Source organism: Ursus americanus, chromosome 28 (genome assembly GCF_024610735.1).
Source record: "Ursus americanus isolate L20-20 chromosome 28, mUrsAme1.1.p, whole genome shotgun sequence".
Classification (NCBI taxonomy): domain Eukaryota; kingdom Metazoa; phylum Chordata; class Mammalia; order Carnivora; family Ursidae; genus Ursus; species Ursus americanus.
In genome coordinates, this window is record NC_142154.1 from 11248399 (window position 1) to 11276384 (window position 27986).

Genomic DNA, 27986 nt, shown 5'->3' on the forward strand with positions numbered 1-27986 from the left:
TCCTCTCTCCAGGAAGTAGACGAGTAGATCTAAAGTTTGTGGCAAAAGCTCATAGCCCTGTTTGTTTTCTAGGATGATGGCTTAGAAAAAAGTCCAATGAAAAAGAAACAGAAGAAGAAAGAGAACAAGGAGAACAAGGAGAAACAAATGAGTTCTAGGAAAGACAAAGAAGGGGACAAGGAAAGGAAGAAGTCAAAAGATAAGAAAGAGAAGGTATCAGTGTCCTTCTGCTTACTGAGATACCCATAGCCTCGGAAATTTCTTCTAGGATTTAGACAGAGAATGGGGCTTGAGTGCCCTGAAATAATTGTCTCTTTAAGGGTACATCCAAGAAGGAAGGATGGGGCTGTCACAGGGATGCCTGCACCTCTTCTTACAGAGAGGGGAACGTGCAATTACAGGATTTTTTTTTTTTTTTTTTAATACAGAAGGCCTTTAGTTGATCTCTTATTACTTATTTCAGAGGGGAAGTTTTGATGAGATAGGACAGGTGAGAGAAAGCTGCATTTACAGATAATGATGTGAAATATGTTCTCATATTCATGGTAGAAGAGTACAATCTATAGATGAATTTGAATATTTGAAAAGTTTAGGAGTTAACCCAAATAATCAAGAGAAGCTTTGCGAGTAGAAATGGATGAAAAGCCCTGCAGTCTTCACTTTGGGACTTTTGTGAGGTTAATTCCAAACCACAGATTTCTGGTAGAATGTTGCACGTATGCTTGCTGGCTTCTGATGAAATTATTTTGCAATTAACCCTTCATCATTAAAACATACAAACAAGTAACTGCTATAATTCCACCATCCAGTGATCATCTCTAGTAAATTTCTTGATCTTTGGAGTTTTTGTCTTATACGTGTAAGTACAAGTACAAAATGAAGATCACATCAGACTCTGGGTAGCCCTTAGTTCCCCCTGAAGCGGGTCATCAGAAATGACTTTCCCAAGGAATAAATAAGTGTTAAAATCACTTTGAATAAAGAAGATTCTATTTGATTATAACACCTTTGAAGTAATGTAGATTTCCCATATTGAAATCACTTTCAAATTTCTATGTTAGGAAACCTGCTGTGGCAGACACCTTTGCATTTCTGCTCCCACAGAAAGATACTTGTTTTTTAAGTGAAATATTTCCAATATAAAAGCACAGGGAGCCATTTACCAAACATCCACTCACCCACCACCCAAGATAGAATTGTGGCCAACATTTTTTCACGTTTACTCTAAGTGCCTTTTATTGGGCTGGTGTATTTCGTGTTTTGTGCACATTTTACCAATACTGTTGAAGCCCCCCCCCCCCCAGTTCCTCTTTCCTGACTTCATTACTCTGCCTCCATCTTTTTTCCACCCATGGTTTGAAACCTTCCTATCCATGTTTTTATACTTTTACTATTTATTATATAATCGTAAGCAAAGCATAGTATTATTTTTTTAAATGTTCATGTATGAAGTCATTATACACGTATGTATCTCCATCCTTCTGCATCCTTTCATGGATAAATGAGATTTATCCGTGTGGATTTATGTACATTTCAGTCACTTACAGCACTGTAGTTAATACAGATTCCTAGGTCGAAGTGTATGATTATAAGCTGTTAATAAAAGTTGCTACATGATACTGTACAAGACCTCTGCCAATTTATAATCTCTACTGTTGATGATGTTCTTGTGTATTTTATGGATGAGGGAATAGAAGCCAAAACAGTGTTGTCCTGAAGCTGAAGTTATAATTGGGTGTGTTTGGAGACAGAAACGGAAAATGATGTATGATTAATTCGTACATCGTTTATCATGTAGGTTTGACTACATGATGTTTCAGGAGACTTTATTTTACCTTTTTTGTAAACCAAGCCTGTCATGTCTACCCTCTGGAGTGACGTGACGGCGGTGAGATGTCCAGCTTGCAAGGCAGAATTGCACAAATGACAATGATTCCTTGTAACTCTTTTTTTAAAAGCCTAAAGGTGGTGATGCCAAATCTTCAAGTAAATCAAAGCGATCTCAGGGTCCTGTCCATATTACAGCAGGAAGTGAACCTGTCCCCATTGGAGAGGATGAGGATGATGATCTGGACCAGGAGACGTTCAGCATAGTAAGTCTCGAAATTGAGGATGCTGGCATGTGCGGCCACAGTGGTTGCGGTGGCTCTGCCTTCCCCAGGTCCAGCCACGCAGCCTCAGCTGGCCCGAGCATTACTATGTTACCTTGGAACACATTGCTTCTACTATGTGAAGACCTTTTGCTCTGAAATAGGCAGGCCGGAAGAGATTTTCTTACTCTCTAGTAAGAAGTTTGGAGAATCGATTTCCTGTCTTGTGCTCCCAGTCAGAAAGGATGTGGGGGGCTGAGTTGGTTAGGCTTCAGACTCTTGGTTTTGGCTCAGGTCGTGATCTCAGGGTTGAGAGATCGAGCCCTGAGTCGGGTTCCCTGCTCAGCTGGGAGTTGGCGTAAGGTTCTCTCTCTCCCGGCCCTTCTCCCCCAGCTCCCCACTCACGAGCTCTCTCTCTCAAAAAATAAGTAAATAAAAATAAAATCTTAAAAGAAAAAATGAAGAGAGTCACAGAAGTTACGTGTTAACATAGTTAAGATGTGGGGCAAAGATTTGACCCAGATAGTTTGGCACGAGCGCCTGGGTTTTGAACCCTTCTGCACAGCCTCCCTGTGTCCATACACAGCACATGATGTTGCTTTCCATGTTTAAAAATTTCATAAAAATGCCACACTGTGTATATCCTGTAACTTGATTTTCCTCCCACAGCATCTCTATTTTTGAGGTTTATCCACATTGGTCACTTAAACTGTTTCAGGGGCGCCTGGCTGGCTCACTTCATCTCAGGGTTGTGAGTTGAAGCCTCACACTGGGCATAGAGCTTACTTTAAAACAAAAAACAAAACAAAACAAAAAACCTTTCATATTATTTTATATCATGACTTCCACAGTTCATTGTTTCTCCTGTAGATGAACCTTGGGGTTTTCCAAAGGTTTATTACCAAAAATAGATGGCAGCAAAATTCTTGTAAATATTTTCATTTACACACGGGTAAGCACTTCTGTAGAGTAGTGTGTGGCTTGTGCAGAGCTCTGGGTCTTTCCTGGGACACGCACATCGACCGCTTCCCTAGGTACTGTTGAGTTACCCCTCCCAAGCTATTGTGGAGATTTACGTACTCCTAGCAGGGAATTGGAATTCCGATTGCTTCCCAGTCTCAGAAACATTTGGTCATTTCTGACTTCTTAATTTTTGCCAATCTGACGGGTATGAAATACTGATCAGTGGTGTAGTTCAGCACTTGTTTTTGTATGTGTGAGGCATTCAGGTTTCCAGCGGATTGTCTTTTGTATCCTTTGCCTGTTTTGGGGTAATTTGTTCTTACCTTTTCTATAGCAATCCTTTACACATTCATGATATTGCTGTCTTAGCCATTACAGTCATCCTGGACACCTTCCAGGTTGTGGTACATCTTTTTATTTTGTGTCCTTTTTGAAAATTGAGGTATAACTCTGAAAAGTAAATAGATGGAATTACCACAGCATGATAGACGCTGGTAGGGTTTTCTTTGTTCTGAAATTTCGTGCTCATGTGCCTTTGTAGTTGTACCAGATACCTCGTGGTTGAGGTACCTCATACCCTGTGGGTCTGAGAAGTTTCCTTGAATTATTTTATGGTGATTTCCTCCTAATTCTTAGTTTTATCTTTACAGGACTTTTTGTTTTGGGAAACTGGACTCTGGGAGTTGTCCCTGATACTACTACCTTTTTTCCATTTCTGCTTTTTAAATTCTACTTTCTAGGAGATCCCCTGCACTTTATCTCACATGAATATTTATTTTAAGCTTTTTTTTTTTTATTAAAGATTTTGTTTATTTATTCGACAGAGATAGAGACAGCCAGCGAGAGAGGGAACACAAGCAGGGGGAGTGGGAGAGGAAGAAGCAGGCTCATAGCGGAGGAGCCCGATGTGGGGCTCGATCCCATAATTATTTTAAGCTTTTAAGCAAACTTCTCTCGTCATGTTTTACTTCTAAGGTCTTCCCCCCTGCCCATGGTTCTCTGAATTTTTTTTATACTTCCCTTTAACTTGTTTTTCATCATTCATGTTAGATGTTTTTTCAGATGACTTGTAATCATTGGTAGTCCACACACACATTTGGGGGGTAGGGGCCTAACCCTCCGACCGGAAGCTCTGAGCATGTGGGTGGGGCTTGGTCGACTTCCAGTGTTCACTGTCTGGCGGTGTGGCTGGGCTGCTTCACTGGGAGACTTGCATTGGTAGCCTCCTCTTAGATGGTCAGTTTGTGGGCAAGGACCCTCCAGTCTCCTGACTGGAGGGTGAAGGCCTGGCTCTCTTCGTTCTGGAATCTGGGGGGGGCAGTGCCAGGCGCTGGCTCCTCTGATGGGTGCGTGTGCTCGTACGCTCCTGTTTCAGTGCGTAGCCCAGTTGAGAGCCCTCTCCTTTATCCTCTCCAGAGAATAACCTCTGTCCCTTTACTGGGCAGAGTCGGAAATGTGGGTGTCTCTTGTGAATCTGGGTGTTTGTTACTTCTAAGCATTGTTGAAAAAAACCACTCCTTAGTTTTAACTCTCTCCTATTTCAGAGGTATTAGCTCCCCTTCGGGGGAGTGTAAACCAAGTTGGTTCTCATCTCAAGTCTCTTAAGTCATTTCCCTTGCTGCCAGTATTTTGTTGCTCTTGTTTTCTCTTTCATTTTCCCTTGTCTTTGTGGGCTTACCTCTTTCTGAAACACTCCCTTTACTGTTGTTCAGTGAAGTTGGGCAGGGGAAGAAAATGTTGGGTTCAGCTCACCATCTTTATCCGCAAGCCTTCTCCTTAGTTTCCTGTAAGCCCGAAGGACTTGTAAATATTTTATCCTGTAGTTTTAGATAGTTTATCTGGTGGTGGGACGTTTCTAGGGTAGGCCTATAATCTTGCTTCTCATTTTATCTTCATAATGGCCTTAGGAGGCATTATCACACCCCTCTTGCAGACGAGGAAGTGGCATTTTGAGCTATAATAAAAGGAAGGTATAGAAGTCATCACTCTTAAGAGATGCTTTTGGGACCTGCACCTCAGGTTTTCCTGACTTTACATCTACACTTGTTCCCTGGGCTTTAACCGGTTCCTCCTCTAGCAATAACATGGCATGAGGGTGGGCTGGGTTTTCTCTGGGAATTTAGGGCATAGGGAACAAAGACAAGATGTCTTTGTTGCAAGTGTTTTATGTTTCTACTGTGTTGGCCTATTCCAGTGCAAAGAGCGGATGAGGCCCGTGAAGAAGGCACTGAAACAGCTGGACAAACCCGACAAGGGGCTCAACGTGCAGGAACAGCTAGAGCACACCCGAAACTGCCTGCTGAAAATCGGAGACCGGATAGCCGAGTGCCTTAAAGCCTACTCAGACCAGGAGCACATCAAACTGTGGAGAAGGTAAGTGACTTCGGCCTCAGATTGCCAGTGTGACTTGACAGTGTGTGTGCGGGGAGGGTTCTGTGGTGGTTTTACAAAAGGGGACATAGCCACCTAATGAGCATCCCCCCCCCCTCCGATGAAAACCATCTATTGGCAACGTACCCGCAGGCTTCAGTTTCCTTTCCCTGCAATAGGCCATTCCACTGAGACCAGTCTTCTGAATAGGTAGGATGATGTCATCATTTTATAGGAGAACAGCAGGGAGACTGGATTTGCTGGCCTGTTCTCAGAACAAAGACTTGGTCTATAAACCTAGAAGGCTTAAAAATTATCTAGTCTCACTACTTCACCCACCTCAGGTTGATAGATATAATAACTATTTGAATAGTTCTCAACTAACACATGAGGTGAAACAAAGATTAAATCACCAGAACTATGATTTTTCCATTCTCTCTGGTAACTGAAAAACTCTAGTAGTAATTTGTATTAATGTAGTTTAATCCAGAACTTTAATTTATAAGGCATATCATGGCTCATACATATTCATTTATGTATTCACTTTTGATTTCTTAGGAAAACACAACTGGAATTTCTTTCTCAAAGATAATTGTAACATTAAGTCTCTTTCCATAATCCAAAGTGACTTTGAACTTAGGCACTTCATGGTTCATGTAATTATCTTGGTATAATATGCCCAATCCCAGTGGATTGGTTTTGAGTGAAAAATGGATTTAAGAAAATGTTCTGTCATGATGCTCTCCATAGCATGCTTCACACCTATTTAAAAAAATTAAGTTTTAAAATCATATTTTTTTTCCCTTTATACTCTTACCGACTTCGTCTTGACGCCTAGCCACTAGGCTGTTTTTCTACCCAAGTTAATCCCTGTTGGAAGAGAACAAAAGGTCATCCTAGTACATAGATCTGTGAAGCTAGGCTTCCTGCCGGGCACCGGGGCCTGTCTGTGTTGAAGTGTGCCAGGCACTGTAGGCCTGGCTAGCAGTCGTTCGTAAGAAGGTCCTTGCCCATTCCAGAGACACTGTCCATCCTGACGTGATCACTGCAAGACCGGGTGTGGCAGGTGTCTGAGGAGGAGGAGGGGCCTGTGGAAGAGCAGTTGGGGAGGATGTTCTTCGGAGAGACAGGCAGGTGAACTTGAACTGAGATGGAAGAGCAGGGCAGACCTGCTTAGGGGACAGTCTTCAGGCTTTGGCACAGGCTTGCAAGTAGGCTGGTGAGGGGCGCTGGGAGGTTTTTAGGGTTTAAAGGCAGTTTGTTAAGACCACTGAACCCCATTCTGGAAGATCTTAAAAAGAAAGGGATGCAGCAGGTTTACTACTTTGGGAGTCAGTCTTGTTTCTGTGGGTGGCATGACGTGGTCAAACTGTTCTCGACAAAGCGTGGAAGGAGGTGAGACTTCTTTTCCAGCTCCCTGCGAGTACTGCTGCCTCCTCGTTCTAGGCGCCCATGTTGTCAGTCACTCTGCCATCCACGGTAATGCCTTGCTAGGGTGAGGGCAGTGGCATCGTAGGGCGGTGCTGCTCGGAGTTAGAAGGAAGAAGCGAGAGGCGGTGGTGGTGACAGCTGGGAAGGAAGAAGGGGCCGCAACATGGGGATGCCCGGATGCATGTAGGTCCCAACTGGGAGGATGGTGGTAATGATGGGTTGTGTGGCTGATTCCAGAGGTGTGGAATGTGGAGGAAGACTTCAGGACTTTCCTGGGTGCCAGTGAATTAAGGGATTTTAGCCAGGAGACAGAAGCCTCCTCTCCAGACCCCTCGGTCAGACTGTGTTGACACTGGCGTCTAAAGATGTGTTAGTGAAGCACAGACCTGGAAGAATGTTTCTGTTATTTAATTTCTACACTTGGGAGAGTATCCCTAGCAGAATTCAGTAGCTTGCCATCCATAAAGGGAACAAAAATTCATTTAAAGAATTCTATAATTTACTTAGAACTATTGATTTTTTTTTTTTAGGAATCTATGGATTTTTGTTTCCAAGTTTACAGAATTTGATGCTCGAAAATTGCATAAGTTATACAAGATGGCTCATAAGAAAAGGTCTCAAGAAGAGGAGGTAAAATACAAACTCAATCCTAATTTATACAAACAGAGAAAAACCGATTCCACAGAAAAATTCCTTAATAACTGTTTTTCCCTGGGGAGATGGTCATGGGATGCTCTTGTTGGTGCTGGAAGGGTCCTTGGTTCTCTGCCTCACTACAGGTGGAGGTGGCGGTGCCCAGCACGGCCCTGCCTGTCCCCCACAGTGCGCTCTAAAGGCCACGTTAGCTCTGCAGTCTCTCGGCTTGCTCCCCTAGTACTGAAAGTAACAGACTTGATGGGCGAAATAGCCAGTGTATTAGAACCAAAGCATATTAAAATTCTGACAAGGAGTTCTTACCCTGTGTTCCTATGTCCTGGAATCATTTATTCACCAGTCTTGTGGTAGCTTATAAACGCGGCTCCTGATAAGTAACAGGGTAGTGGGCAGAAAATACTTTTTCTCTTCTTTTCTGGGCCATGTATACTTGGTGTCCTTCCAGCTTTCGTACGTAGCGTCCCAACTGCTCACGTAAAGGAGCAAACACGAGAAGGTGCCCAGAAGTTCCTTCCCTTCTCTGGCATGGGGGATGGGCACATAAGTGACTTCGCTGATGACTCAGGGGCCGTGTTTCCTATGGCGGCGTGCCCGTTTTCAGATCTGCTGACTTGCTGTGTGGGCCTTACCCAGCTCAGCCACGTAGGGCCCATCTGTGGACATTCAGCACCTCCGCCACCAACATGTCAGCTCCGTGAAGGCAGAGACGTGCGTCTTTCCTTCTCTGCTCTGTCCTCCGGGCCTGGAGTTGTGCTGGGCACGGGGCGGGTGCTCAGAAGTACTCGTTGCGTGCACTGTGCTTAGCGTCGTGTGGGACCGTAGAGTCGTATCTCAAGTACTTTTAATTTTACGTGGAAGAGTATGATATAGCAGTAACATACAGAAATAACATCACTGCACGTTAATGTAAATTTTAAGCGTTGTAAAAGTCTGAGAGGATAGGAAAAGCCCCAGGAGGGGAAGTGGCAGTTACACACGATGAGGTCAGACACATGATGATAAAGGGCCACATTCATCTAAGTACCCAAAGTGAGCGTTGTTGAGTCGAAGTAGCGGTCCTGCTGCTGGGGGTGCCCACTGCCACAGCCGTGCTGAAGGACAGTTCAGTCAGATTTGTTAAAAGACTAAAATAGTTCTGCTTCTGAGAATTTAATGAGATGATTAAGGATTTAAACATGTTTACAGTGGAAATGACTTAAATGGCCAACAGGAAGGAAGAGATTAAATAGGTCATGATATATCCATACTGGGGAGTAGCATTCAGCCATAATAAAATTGTGCAAATAAGCGTTTACATGAGAAGATGTTCACAGTACATTAAGTGAAAGAGGAATACCAAATAGTATCTTTGTTAAAAAAAAAATATGCACAAGCCTAGAAAGACACAGACCACATTACAGACATTAATTCCCTTGATGGTAAGATTTTAAGTCACTTTACATATCTTGTTTTTTTCTTATTGTTTTTTGTTCTATTTTTACATCACAGTTTACTTGTGTGGTGAAGAAGTAAACATTTAGATGTTCAGCTTGATGACCTTGGCGTAGGAACTGGTGCCCCCTGGGCCAGTCAGGGCTTGTTCGTTCTAATTGGTCTAGGAATGTTGGTGGTCCTAGTTGTACGTGGTCCAAGCTGAATCTCTGAGAATGTGGACAGCCTGGGCGTCTGTCCTGCAGATGCTCTGTGTGGTGGCACCCAGCAGTCCGTGGTCCGTGCTCACAGGACTTCCGGCGGAGGGTAGCGGAGGGTGACTTTCTTTTTTTTTTTTTAAAGATTTTATTTATTTTTTTGACAGAGATAGAGACAGCCAGCAAGAGAGGGAACACAAGCAGGGGGAGTGGGAGAGGAAGAAGCAGGCTCATAATGGAGGAGCCTGATGTGGGGCTCGATCCCATAACGCTGGGATCACGCCCTGAGCCGAAGGCAGACGCTTAACCGCTGTGCCACCCAGGTGCCCCGGAGGGTGACTTTCTTGTCAGAGCAGCAGGTGCGGCTCTGAGAGGCTGGCGTGCTTGGCGTGCTGTGGGGGCTCGGGGGAATTTCTTTCTTTGTTTTTATTTTAAAGATTTTATTTATTTATTTGACAGAGACAGCGAGAGAGGGAACACAAGCAATGGGAGTGTGAGAGGGAGAAGCAGGCTTTCCACCGAGTAGGGAGCCTAATGCGGGGCTTGATCCCAGAACGCTGGGATCATGACCTGACCTGAAGGCAACCGCTTAACGGCTGAGCACCCAGGCATCCCATCGAGGGGATTTCTGAACATGTTTTAGAAGACTGTAGTAGATGGCAGGTTGGAGGCCAAGAGGGGAATACTTAGAGGTGGTGATCTTTATACTGTTCTTGGGAATTCTGCCTGGGGCTTAAGATGCTGTGGTTTCTTTTTATTCTCAGGAGCAAAAGAAGAAAGATGATGTGATTAGTGGTAAGAAGCCGTTTCGACCAGAGGCTTCGGGTTCCAGCCGGGACTCCCTGATATCTCAGTCCCACACCCCGCACAACCTTCACCCTCAGAAGCCTCACTTGCCGGCCTCCCATGGCCCACAGATGCACGGACACCCACGAGATAACTATAATCACCCCAACAAGAGACATTTTAGTAATGCAGGTGGGTCATTAAATGGAGTTTTAAAAGGAGATGCCAAAAGAATCATTTTCCCTGTGTTCTGTTCTCCTTCAGGACTTCATTGTCCTCTGTCTCTGTGAGACAGAGGATGAAGTAAATATCCAAAAGGCTGTTCGTTACTCCAGCTTGAAGAAGAGCGTGGCCACCATATACAAGTATAGGCTGAGAGGAGCAATTTACATTATACAGGATGGTGAAATGGTTAAAACTGCTAATACTGAAAGAGCCCATGTAAATTGACAACAAAAGAATAACCAAATAGAAAAATGGGCAGAGGTTAGGAATAGAAAATTCATACAGAAGAGGAAATTCAAGTGGCCAGTATGGCAGGGTGACCAGCACTGCTCTTAGGGAAATGTAAATTAAGGCAACAGAAACTGACCAATTTTTTTTGCCCATTCTGATCAACAAAAATTAAAAGGGTGGGATACACAGTAATTGCTAAGAGTGTAAATTGCTACAATGTTTCCAGAAATTAATCTGAAATATCTAAATACATAAGCCTTTTTTGGGGGTTTGTACAAGGATGCCATTCCAGTCTTAGAATGGCAAAAAGCTGGAAATAACTTGGATATCTATTAACAGGAGAATCATGAGATGAATAGTAGGACATTGGTGCGCTGTGTATTATTACCAGTTATTAAAAAGAATAAGTTGGCTTTAGAGATTAAAAAAATGGGAGAGAAGCAGCAACAACAACAAAATCTATACATCTGTTTAGATTTATTAAGGTAACATTCATATAACATCAACTTTACCATTTTATTTTTTTTATTTTATGTTATTTGAGAGAAAGTATGAGAGAGAGCATGAGAGAGAGCAAGCTGGAGCAGGGGTGGGGTGGTCAGAGGCAGAGGGAGAAGCAGACTCTCCCTGCTGAGCAGGGAGCCCAACACGGGGCTCAATCCCAGGACCTTAGGATCATGACCCAGGTGGACGGCCCAGGCTTAACCGACTGAGCCACCCAGGCGCCCCAGACTTTACCATTTTAAATATCCAGTTTAGTGGCATTTAGTACATTCACAGTGTTGTGTGTCACCGCCACTTCTATCTTAATCACAAAACATTTCCATCAGCCCGCATGGAAATCCCACATCTGTGCGGCAGTTTCTCCCCATCCCCTGCCTGCAGCCCCTGGTGTGTATTCTGTCTGTCTGGATTCATGTGTTGGGGACAGTGCCTGTTAATGGAGTCACACTGTACGTGTCTGGTTTCTTTCACTTGGCCACCTGTTTTCAAGGTGTATCTACGTTGTAACGTGTGTTAGGACTTCATTCCTTTTTGTGGCTGAATTGTGTGGACACAGGCCGCAGTGTCTATTCGTCGGTTGATGGACATTTGGGTTGTTTCTACTTTTTGGCTGTCGTGAATAGTGTTGCTGTGAAAAGTCTGTGTAATACTTACTTGAGGACCTGTTTTCAACTCTTTGGGTATATACCTGGCAGTGGAATTGCTGGGTTATATGGTAATTCTGATTTAATTTTTTGAGGAACCACCAAACTTTTCCATAGTATATGTTTGAATAAACATAGAGAAAGATGTGAAAACACACCCAGTACCAGTGACTTCAGGATGCTGGGAGAATGGAGGGCTGATTGCAGGAAGTTAATAATTTCTCTGTTGCTTCACTGGTTATACTGAGCATAGATTTTAAAGATACAAGTAAGAAGAACGGGAAAAAAGCATACAGAATCAAAGCTAAAAGTATAGAGAATACATAGAAGTCAGAGTGTAGGATTTTACAAGGGGTCACGTATTCCATAATAATGAGAATGAAGTGTATATTTCTAAACTTCAGTTTTAGGATTTCCATTTGATTCTTTTGAAAAATACATTTCGGTCTTCTGGGAAAATTCTTGGTTTTTCTCTTTTTTTGAACTTATGAATTATATTTATTAAAAAATCTTAACCTGCAAACTCCAGTATCTGAATTATTATGCATCAGTTTCTGTTGTATGTTTTATTTCTCTTGGTTTTCAGTCCTACAGTCCTGTCTTTCGCCATGCCTAGTTATTTTTGATTAAATGGGGGATCCTACGGCATGCTTGGATGGCTGTTGCTTAAGCATCTGCCTTCGGCTCAGGTCATGATCTCAGGGTCCTGGGATTGAGCCCCTCTCCTTTTACCCCTCCCCCCGTTTGTGCTCTCTCTTGCTCTGTCACGCTCTCACAAATAAAAAAATAAAATCTTTAAAAAATAATATATGGGGGGAACCTATGTTTTAGAAATTCTGCAAGCTCCAGATGATGTGCTTTCCCCGGAGAGGATTCATTCTTTCCTTCCCTGGGCACATGGACTGTGAGGTGATCATTCTGATGTCGTCTTCCTCTGGTCCCCCTGTTCCTGGGACTTAGCTCTTCAGAGTGCTCAGCGGAGGGCCTGTAGTAGCATTCTCTGCCCCTCCTCTCCTGCGTGCCCGAAACTCCAGGCTTGGTTTTCTCAGCACCCTTAGACCACCCCAGACTGCCCTGCTCTTCGAGCACTCCAGTTTAGGTTTTTAGCCTTCTGCTCCCTGCCCTTCAGCACATATCCTAAGGGAAGGCAGGTTGTGCGTTTGAGCCCCTCGGCTCTGCCATGCCCCTCTAGCCTAGAAGGACCTCCAAAGGCTCTCCTGGTGTCTCTGGTCCTGTGCTGGGAGCAGCTCAGATATTCAGCCTGTCACTTGCGCTCAGAATCACAGCCCCTTGCCTGCAGTGGCTACGGCAGTCGCCTCTAACCTCTGTGAGCTTTTCTGCTCTTTGAGTCTTATTCTTTCTAGTCCTGATGGCTCTGGCTGCTCTTTGATATCTTCAGACAGGTAATTTTTGTCTACCTGGCCTTTCTTACTGTTCTTGGCGGAGTGTATTTCTGCTGCAAGCTGCTCTAAACTACCTGGAAGCAGAAGTGCGTGTCTTCTAGTCTTAAAAATCTAAGTAGTTCAGAATTAATTGATCCCTGTTTGATTGAGGAGGAAAAAGGTAATTACTGCACAGGATGATTGGGCAGTGTTTCCATGCTTGTAGATCTAGTTGTATTACTTGTCCTGACTTCTTCCTGGGCTCAGACTGATTTTGTGTTGTTCGTGTGACGTCACTGATTTTATATTCTGATGCTTTGAAAGAACTCTTCTTAGTCTGCTCACTGTGGTCTTTTATTTAAGCCTTGGATTCTTCACCCATCTCCTTAATAAATAGCTCAGTACTTCCTAACCAGCGACCTGCCTCATGGCGGTTCAGGAAGAAAGAAAAGCACTGTTTGGTTTCTGTGGAAATAAATGGCTTGGCTCGAGTTGTAAGCATCTCCACTATACCGCAGACACTGACAGCCTGTTTGAAATATTACTTTCCATTTGGTTTGAAGCCGTCTTCAAGTGATTTGTTTTCATGTTGTGAAGGTGTCTCTTTTTTGTTGTCCATTAAGTTATTAGGCTGAATAGTCCGCGTTTTACTTGTTGGTCCTCTGGCCTGACCCACCCTGGACCAGCAGTGACGTGAAGCTACTGGTGGACTGTATGTTACTTTAATGGTGTCAGATTCTAAGCTGCACGGGTTATTCTTTGGCTCGGTACAAAAATGCTTAGAAGACCAGCAAAATGAGTAGAGACATCTATCTGGTGGCTTGTGTTTGGTGTTAGCGTAGTTGTAGATAGAACGGATTTCTCGTGAGGCCACATGGTTCTCTCTGGCTAAGCCTAAGGCTGCCCGTAACGAAGGACCACAGACTGGGTGGCTTAGAACAACAGAAATGTGTTCTTCACGCTTCTGGAGGCCAGAAGTCCGAAGTCAGGGTGTCAGTCGGGTTGTTTCTTCCTGGGAGACCTGAGGGAGGATCTGTTCCCAGCCTTTCACCTGGTGTCGTGCCTGCCAGCAGTCCTCCGTGCTCCTTGACTGGTGGCTGTATCGTCCCCGTCTCTGTCCCCATCGCTGCATGGCCTTCTTCCCTGTGTCTCTCTATCTCAGACCTCCCTCTGCCATCCTCTCAGAAGAGTATCTTGGCTCGAGGGCCCAGTCTAAATCCAAGATGATCTCATCCCGAAATCCTCAATTACATCCGCAAAGACCCTATTTCCAAGTCAAGTCACACTTACAGGTTCTGAGTGGACATATATTTTGGGGTCGCACCTGAATCCACTGTAGCCTGCATTCCTACACTTGTGTGTGTTCACTACCTTTTCTGAGTCAAATAAGTGTGATGCTTCTCAGGGGAAAGGAAGCTGAAGAAGCAAAACATTTCCGTTTGGCCCTGTCCTTGCGAGGTAGCACACGATCCAGGTCCAGAGTTAGAGGAATTACTTGTTACAGCAGGAGGTTCAGCTCTGCGGTGTGGGCTGGGAGGGAGTAATAGAATCAGTATGTAGGATCTGGAAATACTTTCAGAGACCAGGCACAGCTTACGGTACTAGCAGGGGAATAAACTTTCGCCACGTAAACAGCAGATACTAGCTCGCGGCTGTGAAACCCAGCAGGTTCTGTTTTTTGAATGTTTGGTTTTGTTTTTTTGAGTGAAATCTCATTTTAAGGGTCTGCCGAGATTAGATTGGAAGGTAAAAAGGCTTGGAAAATAAAAAGCCATACATAGTTCTTAGGATTTCCCAAGAGAAAGGCCATGAATTTTCTTTTGTCTTAAAATTTGAGGGAGAGAATGTTGGGACTCACTACTGGTATGTTTACCAGCAGGAAAAAGGCTATGAAGGAGGAAATTTAATGTCTGTTTCTCTAACGCGTGCCAGCCTTTGAGTTTAAACTTCAGTGAAATTCAGCCATTTGTTGCAGTCGTGAAAGTGTTCTTTCTTGTCCTGCAGATCGAGGAGACTGGCAGAGGGAAAGGAAGTTCAACTATGGTGGTGGCAACAACCCTCCGTGGGGCAGTGACAGGCACCACCAGTACGAGCAGCACTGGTATAAGGACCACCATTACGGGGACCGGCGACACATGGACGCCCACCGTTCTGGGAGCTACAGACCCAACAGCCTGTCCAGAAAGAGACCTTACGACCAGTACAGCAGTGACCGAGACCACAGGGGACACAGAGATTACTATGACAGGTAGGTCGAAGGTCCTGAGACACCAAGCGCTGACTGAGACAAGTGACATACACATTCACGTACTTACTAAATGTTCATTGAACCTTTCATCCTGTGCCAGGCATGGTCCCTAGTCTGAGCTGATGTTTTTGCCGTCAGGGCATCCTCAGGGTGTTGGGGAGGAATCCCGGTGTAGGCAGCTGACACCGTGTGCTGAGTGGATGGTTGAAAGTAGAGGTCTTTGAGTATTTTTTCCCGGGGGCTGAGGAAGAATAGAGGTTGCTAATTCTCCTTGGCTTTGCGCCCTGGAGAGCCTGCCAAGCAGAGAGAAATGGCATAGGTATCACCGGCCCAGGGCAGGAGTTGGCACCCAGAGAGGGGAGCCCGGAAGATGAACACTTGGGCTAGTAAGGGGTTGATGCCAAGTTACAGGTCTTAAGTTGTATTCTTTGGGTCATAGGGAGTTCATCATTCCGCTTATATGGGAAGAGTTTTCTGCCTTCCTCTGAGGAAACATAGAGAAGAGGTAGCCTTAAAATATTAGAGTCTGCATCCAGATTGTTAGCTTGGTGCAGGCTCTCAGATACACGAGGCGGCCGGCTCCTGAGATGGGCCCCAGCCTGTGGTCCTCGTCTGCCGCGAGCCCGCAGTTAGGGTGGAGGGCTTGGGAAGTCGTAGCGTCGTGCACAGGACTGTAGCCTGTGAGAGGTAGCAACACAGCAAGGGCTGAGGAGGTTTTCTTATTCTTCCTAATTTTAGACTTGACTCTGTGTTAACCTCACAGCAGCTTTGGTTTTCATCAGGCTAACAACATGCTTTGTTTGGACTTGCATTTAAATTTGGAAGTTTTGTATAAATGTCTCCTTTTATTTTGGAGGATCTGATAACACGTTAGCACAGCGCTGTAGCCAGGCAGCAGCTGTCTCCTTTAGAGGGGTCTCTGTCCCCCTCACCCCCCACCCTTCCCTATGGTCTCGTCTCGTCAGGCTCCAGTGGGCATCTGCCCTGTACGTCTTTGTCTAGGTCTGTATTTCCATTCAGTATCACTTTTTTTCCTGCCTGAAGAACTTCCATTTTAGTATGGGTCTGCTGGTGACAGATTCTTTCAGCATTTCCGTGCCTGAGAAAGTCTTTAGTTTCTCTTCGTGTATGAAAGATACCTTTGCTGGGTATAAATTTTAGATGAACACTTTCAGCACTTAAAAGATGATGTTCTTCTGTCAGCGTGAACTGTTTCTGATGAAAAAATCTGCATCTTTATCTTAGTTTCTCTTTATATAATGTGTGTTTTTTCCTTTATTACTAGTCTTAAGCAGTTTGATTATAGTGGAACTCGGTGTATTTTTCTTCATTTTGTTGTGCTTGGAAAGTGTTGAGCTTCTTGGATCTGTGCGTTTCTCTTTCTTATCAAATTAGGAATTTTTTTTTACCGTTATTTCTTCTGTCCTCCCTCTCACCTCCTTTGGAGATTCTAATTACACCTATAATTAGGCTGTTTGTGTTGGTCTCCCAGCTCACTGATGCTCTGTTTATTTTTTTAAATTTTGTTTTCTCTCTGTCTCCTTTGGATAGTTTCTATCACTGTCTACAAGTTCACTGAGATTTATTTTTCAATGTCTAACCTGCCTTGAGGCCCTTCCAATATATTTTGCATTTCACACATTGGAGTTCTATTTCTAGAAGTTGTATTTGGGCTTTTTTTTCCTCCCCCCCATTTTAAATCTTTCTCTAACCTTTTGAAATCTGGAATACAGCTTATAAATAGTTTTTATATCCTTGTTGGCTAATTCCATCATTTGGGTTAGTTTCAGTTGAATAGCTTATTTCCTCATTATGGTCTTAGTTTCCTGGTTTTCTCTATGCCTAGTAATTTTTGATTAGCTGCCTCACTGAGTGCTGGATATTTTGTGTTCCTATAAATATTCTGGAGCTTTGTTGTGAGACACTGGTTACTGGCAAACAGTCCGATCCTTTCAGGTCTTGCTGTTAAGATTCTTTGGGCAGAATGGGAGCAGTGCTCTGGCAAGGGCTGCGTGTTGCCACCACTGAGGCAAGAACGCTTCATTGTACTCTACTGGTGTCCCTTGAAGCTTGAGGTTTTTCGGTATAGCTGGTGAGAACAGGGCACTTGCACCTCTAACTTTGGGGGTGGTTATTTCCTGGCCTTGGGTAGTTTCTTCACGTGCACACCCTGAACACTGTTCATTGAATCCCCAAGGGGAACCCTTTGCAGGTCTTTGAGCTACTTTCTGTGTGCAGACTTCTCTTCTGCATTCCATCCTCCGAACTCCGGCTGCCTTGGTTCTGCCTCCGCCACTCAACTCTGAAGTCTGAGTTGAGGACTGGAAACTGTTCCCTGCGCTGAGGACTGGAAACTGTCTCAAGGCACTGAGGGGGTTTATTACCAGCTTCATCTCATTCGCTTTCCATCCCTCAGGGAGTCACTGTTCTTTGTTACCTGACATCTGGTGTCTTGAGAACCATTGTTCTATACATTTTGTGTCCTCTCTCCTCTCTCTTGTTTAATAAGGGGAAATTCACATAATATAAGTTAACTATTTTATTTATTTTTATTTTTATTTTTTTTTAAAGATTTTATTTATTTATTTGACAGAGATAGAGACAGCCAGCGAGAGAGGGAACACAAGCAGGGGGAGTGGGAGAGGAAGAAGCGGGCTCCTAGCGGAGGAGCCTGATGGGGGCTCGATCCCAGAACGCCGGGATCACGCCCTGAGCCGAAGGCAGACGCTTAACGACTGCGCCACCCAGGCGCCCCAAGTTAACTATTTTAAAGTGAACAGTTCAGTGACATTTACACATCCACAATGTTGTGCTGCCATCACTAGCTTAAGTTCCAAACACTGATCACCCCAAAGAAAACCCCGTAGCCTTTACGCAGTCACCCTGTTCTGTCTCCCCGGCTCCTGATCACCGCCAGCCTGCGTTTTGTTTTTATGGATTTACTTCCCTTAGACAGTTTGTATAAATGGAATCATACATGATGTGGCCTTTTGGGACTGGCTTCTTTGAACACATAGTGTCAGTTTGAGTCTCATCCACACTGTAGCATGTGCTGGTACTTTGTTTTCGTGGCTGAATAATACTGAATAATACTCCAGTACTCCTGTATTGTTTATCCATCCATTTATTGATGGACACTCCCAGTTGTTTCCACCTTTGGCTCTTGTAAATAGTGCTGTACGAAGACAGGTGTAAAAGTATTCGTTTGAATACCTGTTTTCAATTATTTTGGGTATATACCTAGGAGGGAATTGTTTAGTTATATGGGAGTTCTGTGTTTGACTTCTTAGAAGCCACCTGTTTTCCACGGTGGCTGAAACGTTTTACCCCTCTACTAGCAATATACGACAGTTTCCATTTTCCCACATCTTTGCCAACACATACCTTCTGTGTGTGTACGTGTGTGTTTTTAACGTGGCCAGTCTGGGGGGTGTGAATCAGGGGTAGCTCACTGTGATTTTGATTTGCGTTTCCGTGATGATTAATGTTCGTTAAAGATGTTGAACGTCTTTTCATGTGCTTAGGTGGCTATTTGTAGATATTCTTTGGAGAAATGTTTGTGTCCTTTGCCCATTTTTGAATTGGATTGTTTGTCTTTTTGTTGACTTGTGCCAATTTTCTTCTAATAGGATAACAAACAGTTTATTGTGGTGCTAATTAAAAATTTTAATATTCTTCACATTGAGTCAATTTTTAAAATAATTTAATTAACCCTTCATTTATTGTTGACTGGTTGGGTTGATTGTGGCTTTTACTGTTACTAATAACTTCTCAAATAATTTCTGTGGCTCTTTTTCTCCTGGGCCAGGTCAAAGAATATGAAAATGTTTGTAGATCTTGCCAGTTTTCCTGAAGGGAGTACAGCTTTACAAAGCCACCAGTGATTCAAGTGTGTACTTGTTTCATTGCAGACTTGAGGCTTATGTCATTTCATAGGATGTGTTTTGCCAATAAGTATAAAATAGCCCTTTGTTATTACTTTTGTGGTTTTTTTTTTTTTTTTTTTTGATTCCTAGTAATGTAAGTATTTGCAAACTCTGAGTCCTTTGGAAGTGTCCTTGAATATGAGTGCATGAGGAAGAGCCAGTGGACGAGGAAGAAGGGGATGGGTTCGGTCTTTCAGCTAATCCTTGCATCTCCATTTCAGGCACCATCATGACTCTAAGCGGAGGAGATCCGATGAATTTCGGCCTCAAAATTACCACCAGCAGGATTTTCGACGAATGTCTGACCACCGCCCCCCTATGGGCTACCATGGCCAAGGACCCTCGGACCATTACCGCTCTTTCCACACAGACAAATTGGGGGAGTATAAACAGCCCCTGCCCCCCCTGCACCCTGCAGTCTCAGACCCTCGCTCGCCCCCTTCTCAGAAGTCTCCCCACGATTCCAAGTCACCCCTGGATCACAGGTCTCCTTTGGAGAGATCGCTAGAACAGAAAAACAACCCAGATTATAACTGGAATGTTCGGAAAACATAAAGGACAGCTGGGAAAGAAGGGGAGAGCAAGAATCATTAAGCACCTGGATATTTTTGGTCTGATCCAATAGGAGCCAGTTATCTAGACCAGTGAGTGGAGTTTCTGGACATGCTGCTGCTGTCAGCTTACCGGCGGAAGGAGCACCTCAAGGAGTGGGGGGCCTTTCACTCGGTCCAGGTTGGGTTTGGGTCGCCACTCCTGCACTTTGACACCCCATCCCATTCCAGCCTGGTTCTGGCCTATCACCGCGATGGGTGCTAGGAGGAAGAGGTGACTTTTGTGTACCAGCGTTGTGGGCTGTGTTTCCCCAGTGAAGGAAGACGGGATCTTAGAGTCACGAGTATTTTGTTGCCGGGGTCCGTGCACCCTGAGCCGGGGCGTGGTGGGCTGGGTCAGAGCGTGTGTGTGCAGGCTGCCGGGACCTGCTGGACAGCACACGATTTGCTTCACTGTGACGTGACAGATGCTGCTGACGGGGAGGGGGCTTGGGGCTCGCCTCTTGGGACTTGAAGGGGAGCAGGTGCACTCCTCAGACGTGTTCTTGGGAGAGACCGTACACTTGGGCCTCAGCATGACACCTGTGGCCCAGGGGGACAGAGAGAAACAGCTTGCGCAGCGGCCCCTTCCCGACCAACACTAATTTTTCCCACACTATCTGTACATTTCAAAGGCTTGGTCTCCCAAGGGGCCTCCTTCGCCCTGGTGCCTGGGAAGCGGGGGCCCGTGTGGGTGACTTCTGAGTACTGTGAGTGGGGCAGCACTGGCGTGGGCGTGGGTCTTCCTTGGTTGGGAGTGGGCTGAAAGCGGGGCTAGGGTGGGGGCAGTGTGGCCAGGGACCCGGAATCCCCGGTGGATTTCTGATCCTGTGACGAGAAGTGTTAGTTCAGGGCTGGGGGCGGAGGGGGAAGCTTGCTGCTGGCTGGTGCCAAGGTGGGGGTGCAGGTGCAGGTGGTGCGTGGGTTTCCTGGGGAAGGGGGGGCTTGTGCCCGGTCAGCCTCTGCAGCCGCCTTGTAGTTCCTTTAGTTCCCTTTGCACAGCGTGAGGAAGTAGACGGCGCAGAGCACGCGTGCACTGATCCGTGTGGCGGGTGGACAGGCGAAGCTCAGGGACCTGTGGGGAACAGGCTCCCACGGCTAGTAGGACATCAGTAGACTGGAGCTCTGGGTTTTTCTTTTCTTTTTTTTTTTTTAGAATGAGATCAAATAAAGTATAACCCTAAGTTAAAGTTTTTGCGAACTAGAAAGCCTCCAAGGACGGGCCTGCGCCGACAGAGTCAGAAGTGGGAAGGCAAGTTGGTTGCACCATTTCATCAGGCTCCTGTCATTCTGATACGGGGCCTTCCGTTTTACTCATTTTAAATGTCGCTTGCCAGTATTGTTTGAGTGTCCAAAGGCCTTTCTAGGTGGAACAACTGACTTGAACCTACACTGTGCCTAACTGTCCAGGCTCAGAGCTGGTGAAAACCTTCCCATTGGGCACACACAGCGTTAAACTCCCTGAACTTCATAAAATGAGGACTTCATAAAATGATCATCACTTGCTTGCCAGTACCCTGGGCAGCACCATGAATGCCTTTACAAAGAAATCCCCAAGTCCTAGCACCCTCGTGAGGCAGGTGTGGCTTTGGTGGGTCATTGCCGCTTGCTCTACGCAGCGTCCTGGGGCTGGCCAGGCGTGCGTTCCAGAGCAGAGTCTGGGTCCTCACAGCTTGTGTTGGGAGCTTAGTGGGCCTGCCCCATCCTTACTTATCTCCTCATGGTACTAGGTTGTTCAGCGTGGACTTGTAGGGGGTCCCCATGCCCCAGAGCACAGCCCAAAGGAACGCGTAGGAGCCCCCTGGCCACGGTCATCCCACTGTGACTGCTTGGTGAGAGAATGTGTCTGCTTTGGCCACTGCCGGCTTAGCCTCTTGCTGACAGTACTGACACTACCCTGTGGTGGTCTTGCCCAGGCCAAAGAGGAAGGCTAGGTTGGCTTTGGGGTAGGGGAGTGGGGGGATGAGCCCCAGCATGTCTCTCCCTGTGGGAAGTCAGGCTGTGTCCTCTGGGAGGCACGGCACCCCCTTTCCCTTAGAGGCGGCCCTGAATTTCAATAGCAAGGGTGATTTTCTCTGAAGTTGATAGGAGGTGTGAGTTATTCCCAAAGATGTCTCATCATGAAGAAAAAGGAACTTCCTTTTGTTTACATTCAGGACTTTTAGTGCCATACGATGTAGCAAAAGGCAATATTCGCCAGATCAGTGTTAAATTGATTATAAAATTACAGTATCCCCATAAAAGCGTCTGTTTTAGGTGTTCAAGTATGTTTGAAGAGTGGGTTGGGAAAAAGGCGTTTCCTCCTTGACCTAAATCAGTATCAATGCTGTATGCTTTTATCAAAAACCAGTTTGCACAGGTAGGAATTCTCTCCCTTGCGGACGGGATCAGCTGCCCCAGGAATCTGCGCGGGCGGTGTTCCACGGAGCCTAGCTCTGTGGATGTAATAATTGGGTAGAAGCGGCAGGGGCCGAGGAAGAGGGGAGTCAGCATCACCTGAGGTCTGACTATAAACAAGGATTCACGTGGTCCACCACAGCCCTGGAGAAGGATGCTGTGAAGGCCCAGGTCCAGACTGTGGTCCTTTCAGAGATGGCTGGAGAGAAACAGCCCGGCCCTCTGCAGAGCTCGACCTGATGGCCCCTGGGCCCCCCTCTCTCCTTCTAGTCATTCCTTTAGCCCTTCCATGGGAAACCAGAACACTTCTCACATCGTGCTGCAGACATTCTAGCCTGATGCCCGAGAGCTGCATCAGGCCGTGCGGTGCACACGCGATTCAGTTACAGATTCACACAGGGACACTGGAGTCCTACAGACCAAAATCCACTCGTCAGCAGGAGCGGTGGCCCGGGGCCCAGCACCAGTGGTCTTCCGGCTTGTCTGAGGGCTGCCGTGTTGGGCGAGGAGAGCCAGGCCAAGGGTCCAGGCTGCTTTAGTCCATCCGTACCCCACGCGTCTGGGGACAGATGGTTTTTCTTTATTGTAAAATTGTGGACTTTTAAAACCTGTTGACTAAACAGTAATTAATTTATATTTGTGAAAAATGCCACTGTCCTAGTGATTTCTGATGTAAATAATGTTGTTTATATAGTATGTATTAAATTTTCCTACATTGTAAAACTGCTGTACTTTTGATTCTTGTATATTAAAAAGTGTTACTAAGGATTTTTAGAATTGGGCGAACACTGTTACGTTGCGTTGGTGTGAACTCTGGGCACACCTCTGGCTCCCTCCCTTCCCTTGGTCGCTGGGTCAGGCCGCTTGCCGGCTTGTGAAATGGAGCCTTTTAAAGTCTCATTGTTTTTCCTTCCGGCACCAGTTGTGTTGGGTCCGGGACCTGACCACTGCAGGTTCTGGAGATGTTCCCCGAGCAGCTGCTGCCGGGGGTGACGGCCCCTGGCCGAGCAGCTCTCGTCCACACTGGGTGGCATGAGCTGGAGGAGCCTGCAGCTGCTGGGGGGGGGGGGCGGCGGGGGGGGCAGAGCTCCCTTTAGTTTCCCCGCAGTGGTGGTGTCGGGGAAGGTGCCTTCGAAGACCCCGTGTCGTCCAGATGGGGGTCCTCCACGGCCCCCTCCATCCAGAGGAAGTGAAAGCACGGTATCTGCCAGCCCACAGCCTTGAGGGTAATTTAACAGTTGGGTTATATATTCATGAAGGGGGAAAAAGGCATTTTATAATGGAAACACTGACACAAATGTTAACTCTAGCAATTTGGCACAGGGGCAGGCCCAGCTCCTGCGAGGCCCAGACGGAGGAAGCGTGGCACAGCCCGCGGGTGGAGATCCCGTCTGAGGAGTTGGAGGAGTTTGCCAGACCCAAGGGGTTTTGCTAATACTTAGGGGACTGCAAAACCAAACTCCGATCTTCGAGAAGCCTTTTTAATCCTCGATACCAGATAAACCCGTATGTTCTTTCTGTTAACTCCCCTGTCAACCCAGGAGACTTGGCGGCAGGGGGCCTCGCTCGTCCTGGCCTGGGCGGGAAGGAGAGGCTGGGGTTTTTAGCACCTAGAGTTCTTGAGTCAAAGACTCAGAAGAGTTGAGGGTTCTTCCTGCCGATAAACAACTCACAATCGTGTTGTAACTCACAGCTCGGCTGGAACCTCTTTGGGAAACTAAAGCGCGGCAATAATCAGCTTATGATTTACAATAGCAACGCGGCCTCTAAACCGACCGCTGCCAAGAAGCCTGCCTTTTACTGGAAGAAGCAGGCCCAGGCCCCCTCCCTGCTCCCTGGCGGGGCCTCGCATGTCTGGCATCAAAGCAAGTCCTCCTCAATTAGCACCAACAGAAAGGTCACTTATTGAAACGCAAGGCCCTGCAGTTCGCCAGACCGGTCTGGACTGGGGATTCCAACCTGTGGCTCTTAAAGGAGCAGGACCGGCTCGGCCGTAGAGGCCCCGTGTTACCTCTGGCCCCGCCAGCCACAGTTCGAGGCTGGAATCCTGCTCGGCCCCTCACCTCCCAACCTGCCTGTGGTATTCGTTCTGTTCTCTGCCTTGGGAAAGACACAAGAGCCCGACTGAATAAAGGCTCTCGGTCCTGTAGAAATCAGGCCCCTCGTGTTGCTGGGGACCGCCCCCTCACCCCCCACCAGGCTTGAGGTCTGGGTGTTTCCCGGTCCGTTCTGTGGCTGTGTGATCTGGTTTCGTGCGAGACCACGGACGAGTCTGTGACCTGCAGGCTCAAAAACAGCAGAATATCTACTGCTTGGGGCCAGCTGGCCCATGGAAGGTTCGCCCTTGGTATCTTCTTCAGTGTTTTTGTGATCCAAGAGGGGATTGTCATTGGTGCAGTGCGGTCATCGCTGACCACTTGCACCATGGTGGCCTTGGGGGGCCCGGGGGTCTACAGGGGGCTGGCAGGAAGGACTGTGTTGTCGCCATTTGGCCTCTCCCTGCGTGCAGTTGGGCAGCTGGCCTGGGCATCTTCATTTGCACACGGAGGCAGCTTCTAGGGTTCATGTGGTTTTATTGTGAGAGCTCAGTGTTAAAGGGAAAGGTTTGTAAACCCCCCCAAGGGCTACCCTGAGGGAGACAGTGTTCACCAGTTCCTACTGGGAGGGGTGAGGGTGGGGACACTGAGGAGGGCAGGCCTGGCTTAGCATTCGCCCCCAGCAGCCATCAGCCCAGAACCTTCTGAGACCAGCAGGGCTGCTGTTCTTGGATCCCAGCTCACTGGAGGGGCCCGGGATGAGGGCTTTGTCTGGGAAGAGTTTAAACCCCAGGAGGAAAGCCCAGCAGGGAGCTCACAGTACCCTGGGGACCGGACAGTCACGAGAGAGAAAGTTTTTCCCTTGGCCAAGATCTTGAGCACCTCCTGTGGGCCAGGCCCCGTTCTAGAAGCTGGGGACGCACACTCCTTTGGCAGGGCACACCTAGACCAACAATAGAAGGACAAAACGTCACAGGTGCCAGGGAGAAAAGAGGAGATGGGCATGGGGACAGGGGTGCTGGCAGCTGAGCCCTTGGGGAGGCAGTCGTGGAAGGCGTGGGCCTCGGAAGGGGACAGAGCTGGGTTTGAACCCACTGGCCTACTCGGGCTGCTTCTCTCCCTCTGCGAGCCTCCGGCAGAATGTGGATACCCCGAGTTTGCCAGGCCGTGGTGGGGTGAGGCCGCTGAGGGTGGGTGAGACGGGCTTGGCCCCTGTCGTCACACTCGGAGGGCGGTGTTGAGACATCGGCGGGCTCCTTGGAGACCGCTCCTGCCCCCAGAGCTGGGCCTGCCGAGGGGCAGTTCCCATTCATTCGCCAACGGAGGGTCCTGAGTGACTGCGTTTCTAGCACCTTGCTGCAGGGGGCAGCAGATTTCCACAAACAGCCTGCCTCGCGGCCAGCACGTAAATTTACAGAACCCCCTGGTGAGGCTCAGCGTCATTCCTCTGCCCCGGGCAGGCCGCCTCCCTTGGCCGCAGAGCCCACGCTGGAGCCCGAGAAGTGCAGCCACCTCATCCCTGCAGGAAGTGTGACAGGGGAGGGGAGAGGAGAGGCTGCAGGAAGAAGCCAGCCTCACCTGCTCAGGGAGGCCCAGGGGCAGTGCTGACCCGCACGGGCCAGCCTCTGAGGGGCCTCAGCCAGCAGGAGGCTCTCTCCGTACAGGCAGCCCCTGCTTCACTGACACAATCGCTGGGGGCAGCCTCTCTTCCCTCCCCCCTCCAGGTGGCTGCCAGAGGGACGTCCTGAGCCACAAGGCCCAGGCATCACTGCGGCTTCCCCGGAACCTTGGAGCTCAACCTTAGAGCTAAGCTCCCTGGCTAGGGTGTGAAGCCCCCCGGGACCTGCCCTCGCTGGCCAGTCCCTTGGAGCCCTCTAACTGCAGCCAGCCATCAGACTGCTCTTGCCGCCTCTTGCATGTATTCGAGGCAGAGCTTGGCCTCCAGGCTGCGGTCCCTCCTCCCCTGCATCACCTCCAGCTGCCTGATGAATCGCGTTCATCTTCAGGATGCAATTCAAGCTTGGTTGCCTCTGAGCAGCCTTCTTGGCCCCTGCTGTTCCCGTTTCTGTTCCCCCATCTGTCCCTTCTCTGTGCCCCCAGACACCATCAGAGCCCTGGCCCACTCTGGGGTCTCCACATTGTCATAGCTGTCTCCTCCCACGAGTCTGGCCTCCGCATGGGCTGTGTGGGTGCTGGGTTTGGAGCCCTGGGGCCTGGGGGGGGGGGCTCAAACCAGAGTTCAGGTCACAGCAGGCAGGCCTTCCGGACCAGGGGGATGTCTCAAGCAGTTAGGAGCCAGTTCCATCTTCTGGAACACCTTCCCAAATGCTCCTGGCGTGCCAGAGGATAACCCTTGATTTGCCAAATTGAGGGAAGGTCCGGGGACCTCAGGGAGCCGACCGGCCGGGTGATGGGCTGCAGAGGCCCCGGGCAGGCAGTATGCAGCGGCGGCTCACTAGCCATTATGGTCCTGTTCCAATGTTGTCTGGGATGGCTGTGCTGGGGCGGGCGGCTGGCTTCGCTGCCCCAGCTGCCTTAGCCCCGGGGCTGGCCCCGGACTCCCTGGACCAGGCAGAGGGGTGAGGAGGCAAGAAGGTGTGAAGGTGGCGGCAGCAGGTGCAAAGCCGATTGGGCTCACACAAGAGGGACCTCGGTCCCAGCAAGGAGACCCAGGGCTCTCACAGCGGCTGAGCTGAGAGCATGGGCTCTGGGGAGACCATCCACCCCCAAGTCGGGTGCACCCCTGCCTGCTGTGACCTGTCCAGGTGTTAACCTCCAGGGGGAAATAGTACTGCCCACACCTGGTGGGGGCGCTGTGCCTGGGACATGCTGAAGACAAGGCCAGGTGAACCACCATTACTGTGGCCGACTCTTCAAAGCTACTGGTCCTGGGTGTGGCCAGACCTAAGCCTGGTGACCTGTCCTGAGGTCAAGTCCACACCCTGCCCCTCCCTGCCCCTGAGGGCCCCTGCTGCCCCATCCCCCACCACTGGACCTGTTTGTCTCCTCTGAACTCCATCCCACATGTCACCCTGTCCCCACTGCTCTAGAATGCTCGCTGCTTCCCACCCGTCCTCTCTGAGGCCTCCTGTGACAGCGGGTGCAAATTGTCACCAGAAGAGCTCATGCCCACCCGACGGTGTGCTGGCCCAGTGTTTCCTGAACTTGGGGCCTTCAGATGTCTGATGGGGACGATAGTTCTTGGAGATATCTGGAAGAATTTAAAATGTTTCTGTTTTCATTTCAATGAACATTTTAAAGAAGTGACCTCTGCAAATCCTGGATCATTTGGAAGAGTAGGAAGGAGAAAAGAACCCAGGACTCTAGGGTTGTATTGGAGCCAAGGCGTCAGTTCTCCTTACCCAGGGGAACAGGGGGACAGACGCATGGTGACAGGTTTCACGGGTCTGAAGAGTGAAAAGTAGAGGAGACCGGAGTCACTCCTTGGCACCAATGACAGGGGCCTGGACAATCCCACCTTCATCACACGGTTTTGTAGTTTTGTTTGGGCTTAATTCGTAAATGTGTCTGGGTTTTATGGTTGAAAGGAGCTGTAATTACAATTTATGACAATTAAGAATTTATGCCTAGCCTCATGAATTATAAAAACTCCAGCCGTGGAGGGAGGGCCTGGAGGAATATTGGCTCCTCGAAGGGGTCCGAACGGACGTCAGGTATGTTTGGGAACTCTGAGCTGTTTGTGGCCTGGACTTGGGAGTAAGTGAAGCCGCCCACGGGATGTACTTGTGAGCAGAGCCCACCGGCTGCTCCTGGGGGTCAAGGTCTGGGCCGCTTGCTTTATTGTATGTTAATAATCCCGTCTTCGTGAAAGTGCTAGGAGGTAGGATTTATCTGGATTGTGAGGCCCCAAGACTTCAGGT

At 47.8% G+C, this 27986-nt stretch overlaps 1 protein-coding gene across 4 annotated transcripts in view; it reads left to right on the forward strand.

Moving 5' to 3' along the window:
• Positions 1 to 20830, forward strand: part of CHD2 (chromodomain helicase DNA binding protein 2) — a 117838-nt gene extending 97008 nt beyond the window's left edge. For 3 of the 4 annotated variants that reach the window (XM_045813077.2, XM_087856659.1, XM_045813078.2), the window contains 7 exons: positions 73 to 213; positions 1959 to 2093; positions 5248 to 5426; positions 7385 to 7484; positions 9901 to 10114; positions 14913 to 15156; positions 19304 to 20830. In XM_045813077.2, coding sequence (XP_045669033.1) covers positions 73 to 213; positions 1959 to 2093; positions 5248 to 5426; positions 7385 to 7484; positions 9901 to 10114; positions 14913 to 15156; positions 19304 to 19637 — 1347 coding nt within the window. In that variant the 3' untranslated portion in view covers positions 19638 to 20830. The remainder of the gene's footprint in view (positions 1 to 72; positions 214 to 1958; positions 2094 to 5247; positions 5427 to 7384; positions 7485 to 9900; positions 10115 to 14912; positions 15157 to 19303) is intronic. The other variant, XM_087856660.1, reaches the window with a different exon arrangement.
• Positions 20831 to 27986: the final 7156 nt, after the last annotated feature.